The sequence below is a fragment of the Triturus cristatus genome, chromosome 6, assembly GCF_964204655.1.
Source record: "Triturus cristatus chromosome 6, aTriCri1.1, whole genome shotgun sequence".
Lineage (NCBI taxonomy): Eukaryota > Metazoa > Chordata > Amphibia > Caudata > Salamandridae > Triturus > Triturus cristatus.
Genome location: NC_140589.1, coordinates 348,555,551 through 348,569,361, shown reverse-complemented (window position 1 = coordinate 348,569,361; position 13,811 = coordinate 348,555,551). Strand labels below are relative to the sequence as shown.

The 13,811-nt window shown below is 44.2% G+C and overlaps 1 protein-coding gene across 7 annotated transcripts in view; it reads right to left on the bottom strand.

Moving 5' to 3' along the window:
* Positions 1-13,811, bottom strand: part of KIDINS220 (kinase D interacting substrate 220) — a 1,251,292-nt gene that overhangs the window by 329,295 nt on the left and 908,186 nt on the right. For all 7 annotated transcript variants that reach the window (XM_085610740.1, XM_085610741.1, XM_085610744.1 and 4 more), the window contains exon 24: positions 5,611-5,840. In XM_085610740.1, the coding sequence (XP_085466866.1) occupies positions 5,611-5,840 (230 nt within the window). The remainder of the gene's footprint in view (positions 1-5,610; positions 5,841-13,811) is intronic.

Here is a 13,811-nt window from a genome sequence, read left to right as displayed (position 1 = left end):
ATGAAATGGCAATCAGCTAGAGTAACAACGCAATGCAAACGGGAGACACTTTCGCCCCATGATCCAGAAATATTTAATACACTGTTCGATCATGGTGAAGGACATGGATACCACATCTTTCCATCATACCAAGAAAGATCAATACGTAGGGAGCATGTGAGGTGGGTATGCAGCAGAAAGGGGCGATGAGGATCAGACTTCACCAAAACAGACAGAGCTAACAGGAGCACAAATTCTGACAGCCATAAGGAGGTCCAGACAGATATTGTAAAATACCAGCTCAATGAAATGTAATATCCTGTGGATGGGCCTTGGCAATGTCAAAGGAAGGACGCTGGACACAAACCACTGTAGACACCCTCAAAACAGAGTTGACTGACCTCAAGTCAGAGGGATGTTCCCTGTTGGAACTGACCGGCTTGAGGAGGTGGAGGGCAGGGCCTGCAGAAATAAGTTACCTGAATTGGTGGAGGGGAACACCTTTGAACATTTCACTGAACAGTGGATCAGGGAGACCCCTAAATCAAATGACCTGTTCGACATTTGTTTTGTAGAAATGCCCATAGGACCTTGGCCCCTATGCCACATACTTGTGCGTAACCAACAGCCATGATAGTCAGGATCTTGAATTACATGTACAGGGATACCATCCTCGAACATGCCATGCCACAAAAGAGGGAGACAGACGCATGAAGATCAAACCATAATGATATGCCCAGTTGATACTTAGAAGGTGCATAATTTAAGGGAACTCTTTGATGCAGTGAAGCAGAAGCATAAGACCATTAACTTAAAATATATGCTCCTGTTTACTGCTCAATTATGAGGATAACATAATAGGAAGTCTCGCTTTTTCACAAACCTAGAGGAGGAATCAGAATGGTTGGAGCTGGTTGACAGGACTGGTACAGCTTTAGTGCATAGAAATGAAGTTGAAATGTGCAGAGTTTAACAGCCATACCACAGAAAAGCTGGTAGAAGCACTCAAACTGCTAGGTCAGCTCAAAACATGACAAGAATTGTAGTCCATCAGGATGGCACGTCTGGACTGGGTAAACATGTTGATACATATCTGATGAAACACTCACCTGTAGGGTGTCCAGAACAAGGGGACAGGAACGTCATAGAACAATCTGGATATTTAGGCATCTCAGGGGTCAGAAATAGTGAAGATACTTAAATGAATGTATGAATAAGTAATTTAGATAGCACAACAACTCATATAACTAGGGCATCCTGGAGCTAGATAAATTGCAAGGCCAGAAAGAAAAACTAAGACCTAATCCTGGTGGAAAATCCAGGTTTTCCGTTTTTTTTACAGAAGACAGACAGTGAAGCAGCTTGCTCCAAATCTATAAGAAGTAAGTTCCAGCATTTGGCAGCCTGAAGGGCAAAGGAATATCTGCATATTCTGGTACAACAAACTTTCAGAATAATTAACAACTTAGTACCCTTAGACCTTAGGGACCTGCCTGGGGAACAAAATTGTATGAGCTAGGTACGTCTAGGTGGAGTTTCTCAACACCCCTAAACCCTCAGCAACGCTAAAGTACTGTAGGAGATCAGGCAGGACTGTGTACTGATCTCCCTAACTCACAAGGCCTTGGAAAAAGATAGAAGATTCTACTGAGTGCACAGCAATGGTGAGATGTAGACCTAGTAGCACCATTAACACAAAGTGTGGGAAGAAGATGCATCCAAGTTCAGGAGGTAACGAGTAATGCAAAATATCAATGAATGCACTCCAATTTCCTTCACTGGATCTACCAGACACACTTTGAGCTGAAGGTGGCGTTCTGCACGAACAATCTGAACTCCTTTCTTGTCTTAAATTCATTGCATTGACTTAAGGGATCTTAACCACTTCTAATCTCACTGCCTAAATGTCCTTGTCGATTGGAATCATTTTGGAATATTCAAGAGTGCCAAATGACCTGCAAGCTCTGCCCTCTGTTTCTCGCCATCTTTGTGTTTTAACAGAAGTATTAAAAAACCTATTGGCTAAGCCAATAGGTTTGTTCTCTTCTGGGGGTTTTAGTCGCAGGACAAAGTTGCAAATGAACAGTGGCAATAAACTGTAGATGCTGGTGGAATGGTGAAATGCTCATAATTATGGGAGGCACATTTTAATGAGATGCATGCGAAGTTCAACATATGTTTAATGTATGTAAACTCCGTGACATAATGGACACCTCATGTACATGGAAAAGTATCACAAGAGACACTTTAACCTCTTCAGTGCCCATGACGAGATAGTCTCGTCATGGAGCACGGTTGCGCTGTGCCCATGACGAGACTATCTCGTCATGAACCCCGCCCGCTAATGTAACGCCCGGCACAGTGCAGGGAAAGGGCGTGGCACTGAAGGGGTTAAGGAGAATAGGTACCATTTTAGTAACAGCATTATAAACAAAACTATTTCTGGAAGATGCAATCACAGACCTGGCAAGAATAATCTTACTAGACATACAGAATACATAAATGTGCCTTTTAAATAATGTGGCCCCTACATTGTAACTTGAAGTACTAAACTTACTGTGTAAACAAAGTGTAAACAAGCATAGGTAAAGCCAATATATCACACATATGACACTTATTGGCTTTGTGAATGCTATTTAGCCATGCTTTTTTTCTTTAACTTATTTTTTACGTATCCATCCACGAGTAGGGCAAAAGCAAGTTGAGCAAATTTAGCACAAAATCGCTTAAAAAAATTAAGATTAAAATAGATGAGGAAGTTGCAGAAGCAGTTTAGGAGTGAAGCAACACGGTCGGCTGAGGGGGGAGGGTGGCGGGGGTACGAGAGAAGCAACACAGGGTAGACAACTGAGTGGCAAAGAGAGAAAAGCACAGGGCAAAAAAGAGTAATGTGGAGCACAGGGGGAGAGGCACGCGAGCGAGAAACATCAGCATGAGTGTGGGTTGGAGGAGAAAAGCACGTAGGTAACAGGGAGCAATCTTGAGGAAGGGATAAAAACACATGAGGTAGGCAGCTGGAACACACAAACTCTTATGGAGTGTTTCAACAAAAAGAAAGCAGTTGTTCCCAAAAAAGTTGCTTCCTAAAAACGAGCAAAGGAAGCATAGCACCACCAAAACAAAGATGGCAAAGAGGGTATGTTCCATGGAGGAGACAAACACATGACGGAAATGCAGAAACAAGGAATGGCATCCAATAGAAAGCAAGTAAATAAGAGTGACAGTAAAGCCAACCAGTGGTAAGCAATAGGCATGATGCAATCCCCTGTGTATTCTAAGTAAGTCTACAATATGTTTTTCAAAAACAGGAAGCTTGCGATGTTTCGCAGGCTTGACTTAACAAGCATTGGCATAGCCAATAGGTCTCGCATTTGGGACCCTATAAGTATTTAGTTATGCAGCACAATATCCTTGGTGCAACAACATCAAGGTTGTATGGCTAAACACTTATAAGGTCCCCAAGGCGAGACCTATTGGCTATGCCAATGCTTGTTGTTTACCTCGGATTACAAAAGCTGTATCTGGGTCTAAAGCTTCACACAGTGTATCCACTTCCTCTCTGTGAAATGAATATAAGTGGGATTCAAACCAATCCACTTTGATCCAGTTCTCGATTTTTCATGATCAAAGAATGGAGAGTACTCAAGGGACTGCTCCATTACCTTCACTGTCTGCCTGACTGCTAGAATCCCAGAGGTGAGCGGGCATCATCTGACCTCTGTTGGAGGAGCAGAGACTCTTTCTAGTGCCTGTAAGTCTGCCTGCTGGGGTAGGGAAGGAAAGTGACTCTGCAGGCTGAGAATCAGTGTGTCTACACCTTCAGGAACACCCAGAGATAGCAGACTACACTACACGGCGACCAGTATTGTAACGAGTCTCTCAACATGGCTTTGCTGACAATTGCTCCAAAAGTGTTCAAGCACAATTATCATGTATGCTGGTAGCCGATGCGGGCTTGAGACTTTCTGCTCAAATTAATATTTGGAGTATGAACTACTATACTCAGTTGTGCACCTCAGCCTCTGGACGAGTCAAAGTGAAGTAATCTGCACATTTGTCTAAATCATGAGTCCGCCACAGCGTACTGGGAAGTATAGTTACAAGGGTTATACAGTGTGGAGAGGATACTGGAAAAGGGGAGGTGTAGTGCTTACTGGAGATCATAATAAGAGGTACCACCTTGTGTTGACTAATTCAATTAAGTTGTTGTAGTATTTAGTTATGTGCATTTAAAGTAATTTCCTTCAAATAAGACAATCACCAGGCTGGCAGTTAAATTAGGTTTGTTGGGTGACTTGTGTTCTGAGTTAGTGGCACCCCACAGTACCTAGGTGCCTGTGACTGTTCACCCTTGCTACCCCAGGAGTCAAGTTGTGAAAGGGTTGTACTTTGCCCAGTGCCTAGCCCTTCTAGGATGGGACAAAGGACTCCAATGACAAACTCCCTCAACTGCTGCAGTTTGGGCCTCGTAGCCCTTATCTGCTTGTTGCTGATATTTTGCTAACTAACTTGACTTGGGAGTAAGGCTGCCTTTTTGTATGTTAATTTGCCTAATTACGTCTGCTGTTTGAACATATAAATTGATTAAATCCGAGCATTTGTAGTTCAGCCTGAGCATGATTATTTGGTGTTTGGTTGGAAAGATGAATCTCATGGGACCCATGTCCAATTTGTGCAAGGTTTCAACAAGTGCAAATCATTAATCATGTTTGCTTGGTTAGTGTCGTTGATTGTTGTATGAATTAAATTGACTTAAATATAAGTGCCAGAATACTGGTGTCTGTATCCAAGTGGCTGTTTAACCATTGACGTTTATTTGGTAGTCAAATATGACGGTACCCAAAAGGCAGAGAAGCGCGAGAGACATCAATAAGCATTGGCCGCATTTGCGGCCGCGAAAGTGAAAGCGACCGCCCGGGAGTGGTGCGTGCGTGTGTGCGTGCACGCGCATTGTGCTCTTTTTCACAGCACAGACTCGTGCTTGTGGCACGCCCCTGCGCGCTCCCGCAAGGCGTATGCCACCACAAGCACGAGTATGTGCTTTGAAAAAGAGCTGCACGACGGCTAAAGGTCTCCTATGCAATGCATGCGCACTGCGTAGGCGAGACCTAAAAACTAACCTTTGCATCCAAATATCGGGTTTAACATGCCTGCAGATGCAGCCTCTCTCTTTGTTCTAGGGGCACTTAGACATTTCACACTGTTGCAAAGATAATTTTGAGCTACATACATTTTTTTTATCTTTTCAAATTTAACATATTTAATAAACAGTCACCGGTTTCAGAAGGCGTAGTCTTCATTATGGACCAAGAAGTGTTACACTACAAGGAGCATCAATAGAAGGTTACACTATTGTGACATGGTACAGTACACACAACTTCTGTAAGCCTGAAGGAAGACTCTAGGTTGAATCACTACTCATAATACTTTGCCTACCCTTTCATGCTAAGCTATTTATGATTTCTAAAATTCGAGAAACAAGTGCTTTTCGTGTACCCTTTTTCCCCACTCGTTGTAGTAACCATAAAACACGCCCTACCATTATTATGTTGACTAATAATCATGAAACACAATCTTCTTTTCTATTTGTATTAACAGAACTGTTGAATGATCCTTCTAGAAATAACTTACCCTATTATAAAATGGATGCTGAGGCCCAGTCATGCCACTATAGTAGCTGCTTGGAGGTTGTGGTGGTGAGACAACTCCAGGGTGGAATGGTCCATTGTATGATGCTGAAGGGGAACACACAGATGAAGGCTGGCTCAAAACAGATGTTGCCCTTGGGGGTGCCTCTTGCAATGGCAGTGTTGGGTATGGCAGTCCTCCAATATTCATCTGATCTCTTGCAGCACGGACATCTAGACAAATAGGAATAATGTGGACATCACAATAGAGAAGTAAAAGTAGATGGTGTGTTCTACCAATAAAAACTGGCAAAGCCAATAGCTCAAGCATCCACAGCAGACCTATTAACTTTCGCCACAGCTTCTTTTTTAGGTTAATTTACAACTCCAAGATGGCTGCCCATGCGTGCTAAATCATTCAACAGCCATGTTTGAATGGTTTTCATAACTTTTTATGCAAACACATTTAACGATGGCCACCAGTTCATGCACAAGTATGGGCACACATGGGCGGCCATCTTGGAATGCTTCTTGTAATAAAAGATTTAGAAAAGCCATACAAAGATGCCTGGCCGTACACCCACATGCATGTAAGAATATGGGCTGGCCCTGAGCATAGTTTTAAAAGGCCATTTCAATGCAAACTTCAGGACCCACGAAGGACGCTGCTTACTGCAGGGGCAGAAAGGCCCCACAGCAATGTCTGGGAAACTGCCAAGAATTTGCAAAATAAAAAAAGAAAGTTTATTTTATTGTATTTATTAATTAATAATGTCAATGGGACAAAACCACATTAATCTCTGGGACTCAAGAGAAATAAGCTCTAATCTGATATAGACATTAAGCAGAGGCAAACAACTGTCTCTCACAGTGAGAGGTCAGTGGCTTACGTGGGCTGACCCACTGTACCATGCCGTATGCTGAGCTGGTTGGAAGGAAAATGTGAATGGCACTACAAAATATCAAAGAATAAAGAGGTTGACTGAAAGCGCCAAATGTTTCAATGCATTATTAGGGATTTCTACAAAATACTAACAAGCTTGGCTAATGCCAGACCTAAAAACAAATGTGCATATTTTTATCCTGGACAGAATTTTCATAAGGATTCTAAAACACAGCACACAAATGTCCTACCTACTTCGTGGATACAAATCAGAGGCGAGGAATTCTAGCTTTCTATGACCAAAATCTTCAATTAAATTATCAAGGAGCCAGGATCTTAACCTTTCGCATTCTAGAAGGTTTACTTATGTTGACTTAAAAAGCTGACAAATACAGTTGATCTTTCAGGTGAATCCAAGAGCATTTTCAGCTGGAAAACACTGCTCCATACTCTTCTCATCATCTTAGATGTAGATTTGGGTTAGACACCAGTCCTGCATGTCTATCAGGAAAGTTGCAGATAGACAACAAGCATAAACAGCTTCAATGCAGCAGGCATGCAAGGTCTTCGAGCAGACTTACTTACTGGTCAGTAATCAAAGATTGATAAAGTCAAGAGATGTTGCTTTAATATGCTAATCCATATAAACATAGACATGGACAAACGCACATAGCCTTCTTCTGCCATGTTTATGTGCATGCTGCCCTTTTATGTTCTCCTATGTCAGTGACCTCTTTGTTATTTTCCAAGCTTGGGTGGAATGAAGGCAGCACCTTCAAGGTTGTTTCATACTGTTGAGGTGAAATATGTTGCATACTAGGGATACCACAGTGGTATGAAAGATGAGCAGATTATATTTAGGTGGTTGCAGTGAGGTTAAAATATGAAATTACAGAGTATTTGAGTCTGTGGGTGTGAGATGTAATTAGCTAGGAGGAATGGAGATGTAACAGGTGCAAGGTGCAAGAAAATAAATTACAGGTAAGAGAGTACCTATGAGAAAGAAACGGAGAGTGGTGTGTATCATTATGACATCACATTGAGGAACAAAATCATCTGCGGTGCAACATCAGCGTGGAATGCCTTTAGGAGCACAAATCATTGTGATATGCAAAATCACTTTTATAGGTGTAAAATCACTGTTCTTGCAAAGTAAGCAGCACTAATTACATGTAGGTGCAAACTCACATTTGGTTCAACATCAGCAGCAGTGTGGAAACACTTGTATGGGCACATGTTAGGAGCAAGTTCACATTCAGCTGCAAAACTACCATTGTCGCAAACTCAACTGACCATGGAGACTTTTAAGGCACAAAAGCAGATTTGGGAGCAAAAATCACACGTATGTCCATAAAATATTTGGATGCAAAATCACTCTTTGGGCAAGGTCAACAGGAATAGTATCACTTTTATTAGGAGTGTGAGAATCGGGCGTGGTATATGGTGTACACTTATGTAAGTGAGCACCTTGCAACAATCCAGACAACACTTATGGTGATTTTAGTGGTCTTAGACAACCTTAGAAAGCTCTCTAAGGGGTAGCTGTGGACGGAGGACGGAGTGTAAAGCAGCTTGTTTTACCAGAACATAATCTTATAGGTATAGATTAAGTGAAAAAGAACCACACAGTGTATTTATAAAAAGATGTATTTATTATAAGACACTCACTAACACATACAGATACCTCCTAGCCAAAAAAATACAGCCTTGGCAACTGCAACCGATGTGGAAGTTGAAGAAGGTACAATGTCAGGACCAGCAAGGTCCAGGAGACTCACCACAAGCAGGGGAGTCAGGGCAGGCCCGAGCAATCAGGGGAGCACAAAGAATTCAAAGGCCGGAGGCATTGGAGTCGTAAGAGGATCTTGAGCAGCTCACCAGATATACAAGCCCACGGTGCAAGTGATGCAGTGAGGACTAAGATTTTGGTCACAGGAGAAGCTGAAGGTTGGGGCTACTTGGTGCCCGAAGATCTTGGTGGAAGGAAGTCAACAAACCTTTGCAACTGCAAATCGAGGCGGTGCACAGGGGTTCAGTTCCTGCAGCTCCAAGGGATACTGGCCTCAAACTTGGTGAGACGGCAGGTCAGGCCTCGAGGGAAGTGAAGAACCACCTCCTGTGTTGCTGAGCCTTTTAGTCCGTGGGAGCCCAGAATCAGCAGACTGGTCAGCTTAGTTGCAGTGCCTGAAGATGCAGGGAAGTGACTCCTTCACTTCAATGGAGATTCCTTCAGGTGTCTTGGATGCCCACAGGCCTTGGAAGGTTCCTGTATGGGGCAAAGGAACAGACATTGCAGCGGACGAGCAGGGCTCCAAAATCAGGAGCGGCAGGAGTCTTCCCGGTTGCAGCCTTGATGCCCAGGGCAAAGTCCAGAGAAGTACAGAGTGCCCAGACGGTTGAAGTGGTGTCTGAAATTAATCTTGTCCCACAACGAATCTAGGGACCCACCCCCAGGTAAGCCTTTTAAGACCCCAAGGTCGTTTCAGGGGTCCCTCCTCAAGCAGGGGCTCGGCAAGGGGGAGGATACTCCCCTGTCCTTTGTCCAGATTCGCACCAGAGCAGGAGTCAATGGCCTGGACTATGCACGGAGAGCACCAAGGGTGCCCTGCACGCAGACTATGTGGCAATTGCAAATGCCCCCACCCTGCTATAATACACTAAACCCTGTCTGGGAGGTGGTCACACCTACCTGTGACAGGATACCTATTGTTCTGCCTTCCCCTGCCTGAGCTTGGCTCAGCAGCAGAAGGGCAGAAACGTGTCTCTCACCGGCAGCAGCCCTAGCTTGCTATCCGGGTCTGGAAGACTGGTACCGGGAGCACCGAGGGCCTCCCAAAGGAGCTTTACAGTGCATGGAATCATACCTCCCATATCGTTTACGATGTGGAGGCATGTTTCCAACGTTTGATACCAAACATGATCGGATTCGTTACAGCCAGTTTCGAGATGGTCATCTCGTAATGACGCGGTGTCCCTCTATATGTTATACTGGCTGTCTCACAACCTGGGAGAATGGACTCCGTAGGTTGTAGGGGTGTCCTGCTCATGCAAGAGCAACCTCACACTTAGAACCGAGCGCCCTGCCTTTAGAAGTGACAGGTCGGCTCTAGGGGTGACTTATAGGTTTTAAGTGCAGTGGCCTCAGATATTGGCAAACGTATTTATTTTTATTTACGTAATTTTTTATAGCGCAACAAATACCCTGGGGTGTCTCGGTGCTAGCACCAGCGCACATAGACTGCAATGCCAGGCCTATATTTACAAATTGAGTGGTCTCCCATTGGTGGCATAATACATGCTTCAGCACATGGGGGACGCCTGGTGTACCATTGCCCTGGGTATCTTAGTACCATATACTAGGGACTGATAAGGTTACACCAGTGTTTAATCAGGGATGTACCTAAGTATGTAACAAACCAATTTAGGGGAGAAAGCACAGAGACTGGGGTCCTGATTAACAGGATCCCAGTCAGACTAGTCAGAAACAGCACTATATCAAGCAAAAAGAGGGGGTAACCAGAAAAGTAGATCCTACTTTCCTAGACGGAGCAATTACACAGTTCTGAGAGAAAATAAAGTAGCAAGGTAACGCATTTGGTGTAAAAGGTATGCAAAACTGTATGACATCACAATTGCAGGCAGAACTTTGAGGCACAAGATCACTCTTGGTGCAACATTGGTATGAGTATGGTAAGTGTTTAGGAATACAAATCACATTGAGGCACAAAATCCCTTTTAGATACAAAACAACCATTTGGTGCAAAATATGTCTTATTAATTTATCACATTTAGGAGCAAAATCACAATTGGTGCAGCATCATGAGAAGTATGGAAATACTTTTAGGAATACAAATGTGCTTACATAGTAATTCATTGACTCTTTACTAAAAAGTCCATTAATTGCAAGGGGAAACAGTTTTTAGGCAGGTAGATGAACGTATCCGATAGACAACTGCTAAAAGAGAAACTATAATGCTCCTTTGGCCTGATCCAAGACGTGAATAACATTTCTTCAAATGGGTGAAGGGGGCTAAGTCAAAGCATGTATATGTTTTATTCGATGATGACATGAGACCCAAACAGGAGACAGCTTAAATTGATCAATATCAGGTGATTATCCTGAAGCCTTGAAAGTCTTACTCTATGCACATGGACCACTTGGAAGTAAAATCCAGAGGGCCTGCACAATCCAGTGGCTCAGAGGCAATGATGTTCAATGGCCCCTAGGGATCAAAGCAGCAGATGGACTAAGTATTTTAATTGTTGCAATCTTTTGATTTGGCTTATGCAACCGTTACATTTTTTTTTTCTCTAATGTACTTATCCTGTGTTAGGAGTCGACACCCAAAGCGTGATTCTGAATAGATAATGATTCAGAATCTGGAACAGGAGAACTGTAGGTGTCCCTTCAAAATACTGAATCAGTCTCTTATGTAGTAATCTTTTGTGACCGAAATACAGTCGAAAAACATTAAAAAATTACTGACAACTCAAAGTATTGGTAATACATTCTTAAAAGTGAAGGTGTTCAAATGGCACAACTTATCCTTTGTGAAAGTAAAATAAAAAGGTTTGTTGAAGAGTAAAAGTGGTTCACTGGACCACTGCCTATTCTTAATCTTAAAAAGAACACCCCCTTTTTTTTTTTTTAACCAATCTGACAATTGCTGGTTACCATCCATGTGGCCAATTGGATTAAGTGAGAATTTGCCACCTACCTAATGAATAATAATTAGCTAGTTTGGATTTCCACTCAGTCTATTTCTGTTTTTGTTTTAATAAACGACCTAATGTTTGTAAAAATATTCACTGGCTGCGACAAAGATTTTGTGACCAGTAAATAGTACATCTGGTCCCAAGAAACCTTTAAAGGGTTGAAAGCATTAGAAGACTCTTGAAAAGAAGCTCAATAAACTGGTGTCCTGGGCCCCAGATGCAGGTGAGAGATACACAGGTAGCCATGTCGATTGACCCACCGCAGTACAGCAACTGGAGGAGCCATATAGAACCACACAATATTTTGTTCATAATGTCAGACTATGGCTATGACTGTTAGGAGCCACAAACTCTGCTATAGCCACTAATGAGAATTATAAAATTTTATCTTTGGCTCATCATTTCATATAAACATATTCTTGGGTAAATAGTGACAAATCTGTCCACACCATCAGCTCTGGATGGGGAAGGGAGTGGTGTCAGCCACTGGTTAGTTTGCAGTCGAGCAGCCACCACTGCAGATTTTGTGCAGTTTAGTCCAAAACCTGAATGACGTCCAACCGGTTCCTTGATCCTGGGCCCAAAGAGACTTCGGATCCCACTGCAAAGCCCACATATTCCAAGCGTCAAAGTGGACAAGCAGGACGCATGAAGACAACAGGCAAAAAAGTCTCAGAGCTGCTCTCACCAAAATCTGGGACAGAGCCTGAAACATCGAGTTCATAGCCTGAAAGTCCTGGACTTGTTGTGACAGAGGAAAGGCCCTGACCTGCACCAGGTCCAGACCACCGCCTATAAAAAGAAGTCTCTGAGCAGAAATCAGGTGTGACTTTAGATCATTGCTCGAGAAGCTCAATAAAGTTAGGAGGTTCACTGTTGTGTGAAGGTGGTCTACAACTTACTGTGGTAGGCCCACCTGCTACAGCCAGTCATAGAGGGAGGGGAAAACGGTGACCCCAACCCTTGAAGATGGGCTGTGTCGAACAAGTTACTTACCTTCAGCAATGATATATCTGTAAGAAACATTAATTAGTTATAGATTCCTTACCTTAGAATTACCCCCCGGTGTCAAACTGGATCCGGAAAGTTTTTTCGTCAGCAGTACCTCTGCGCATCGGAAGGTGGTGTCAGTCGGCTCCGCGTCCGTCGTTGGCGTCGTGTCGCTGGGATGACGTCGCGGCAGTTACTTAGACCCCCCCCCTCGCGTGCCGATGTCATTTCTGTACACGACTTTCCGAGCCAGAAATGCTGAGCAATGCAGGTCACTGAGCATTGGTGCACAAAACTAGGGCCTAGAAAGGATAACCTTAACCCTAGAAATCAGTTCGCAGATCGGGGAGGACGGGTGGGGCGGTAAGGAATCTATAATTAACTAATGTTTCTTACACATATGTCGTTACCGAAGGTAAGTAAGTTGTTTATCTGAAAGAAACACGTTAGTTATAGCTTCCTTACCATGGAGTAGATACCCCAGCAATACCAACCCCGGAGATGGGTCTGCAAACCAAATTCACAGCAGAAAATCCTGGAGAACTGAACGGCCAAAAAAGCCGTCTCTCCGGACTTGACTGTCCAGGCAGTAGTGATTGGTGAACGTGTGCAACGATGCCCACATAGCCGCTTGATAGATGTCGTTTAGAGGAACGCCCCGTCCCAGAGCAGTTGTGGCTGCCATCGCACTGGTGGAATGGGCGCGCAGCCCCACTGGAGGCTCCTTCTTAGCAACAGAATAGCATGTTTTGATACACAAGACGGCCTATCGAGAGATAGTGTGCTTGTGTACAGCCTGACCTTTCTTGGCACCCACGTATCCAACAAAGAGCTGGCCACCCACCCGGAACTGCTTGGCGCGATCCAGGTAAAAGGAAATCGCCTATTTTGGGTCCAGGCGGTGGAGCCTCTCTTCCTCCTTCTAAGGGTGCGGAGGCGGAAAGAAGGTGGGCAAAGTGATGGTCTGCCCGATGTGAAAGGCAGTGACAACTTTGGGCAAGAAGGATGGACAAGTCCTGAGAACAGCTTTGCTCGGATGGACAGAGAGAAAAGGAGGCTTAGAAGAAAGCGCCTGGAGCAGACTCACTCGTCTGGCAGAAGTGATGGCCACCAGGAATGCAGCTTTCAGAGTGAGAAGCCTCAAAGGGCAGTTGTGAAGCGGCTCAAAGGGAGCGCATATTCAATAGGTTAAAACCAGGTTCAAGTCCCACTGAGGCATAACGAAGAGAATAGGAGGAAAGAGATGAGTTATGCCCTTTAACAAACAATTTACAACCGGGGACTTGATAAGGGACGGCTGATCTGGAAGCCAAACGAAGGCAGAGATGGCCGAGAGATAGCCCTTGACAGTGCCCAGAGCAGAGCCCTGCTGGGCTAAAGAAAGAAGGAACAAGAGAACCTCAGAAAGAGAGGCAGAGAAGGGATCCACACCCTTTGCTGTGCACCATGCCACAAATTTGTTCCACCGGCAGGCGTATACCTTCTTAGTGGAGGGACGCCTGGCTGCCAGAATGACATCGCAGACTTCGGGAGGTAGGTCGAAAGATGTCAACTGCCGCCGCTCAATCTCCACGCAAGGAGGTGGAGGCTGGACAGGTTCGGGTGACGGACCGCCC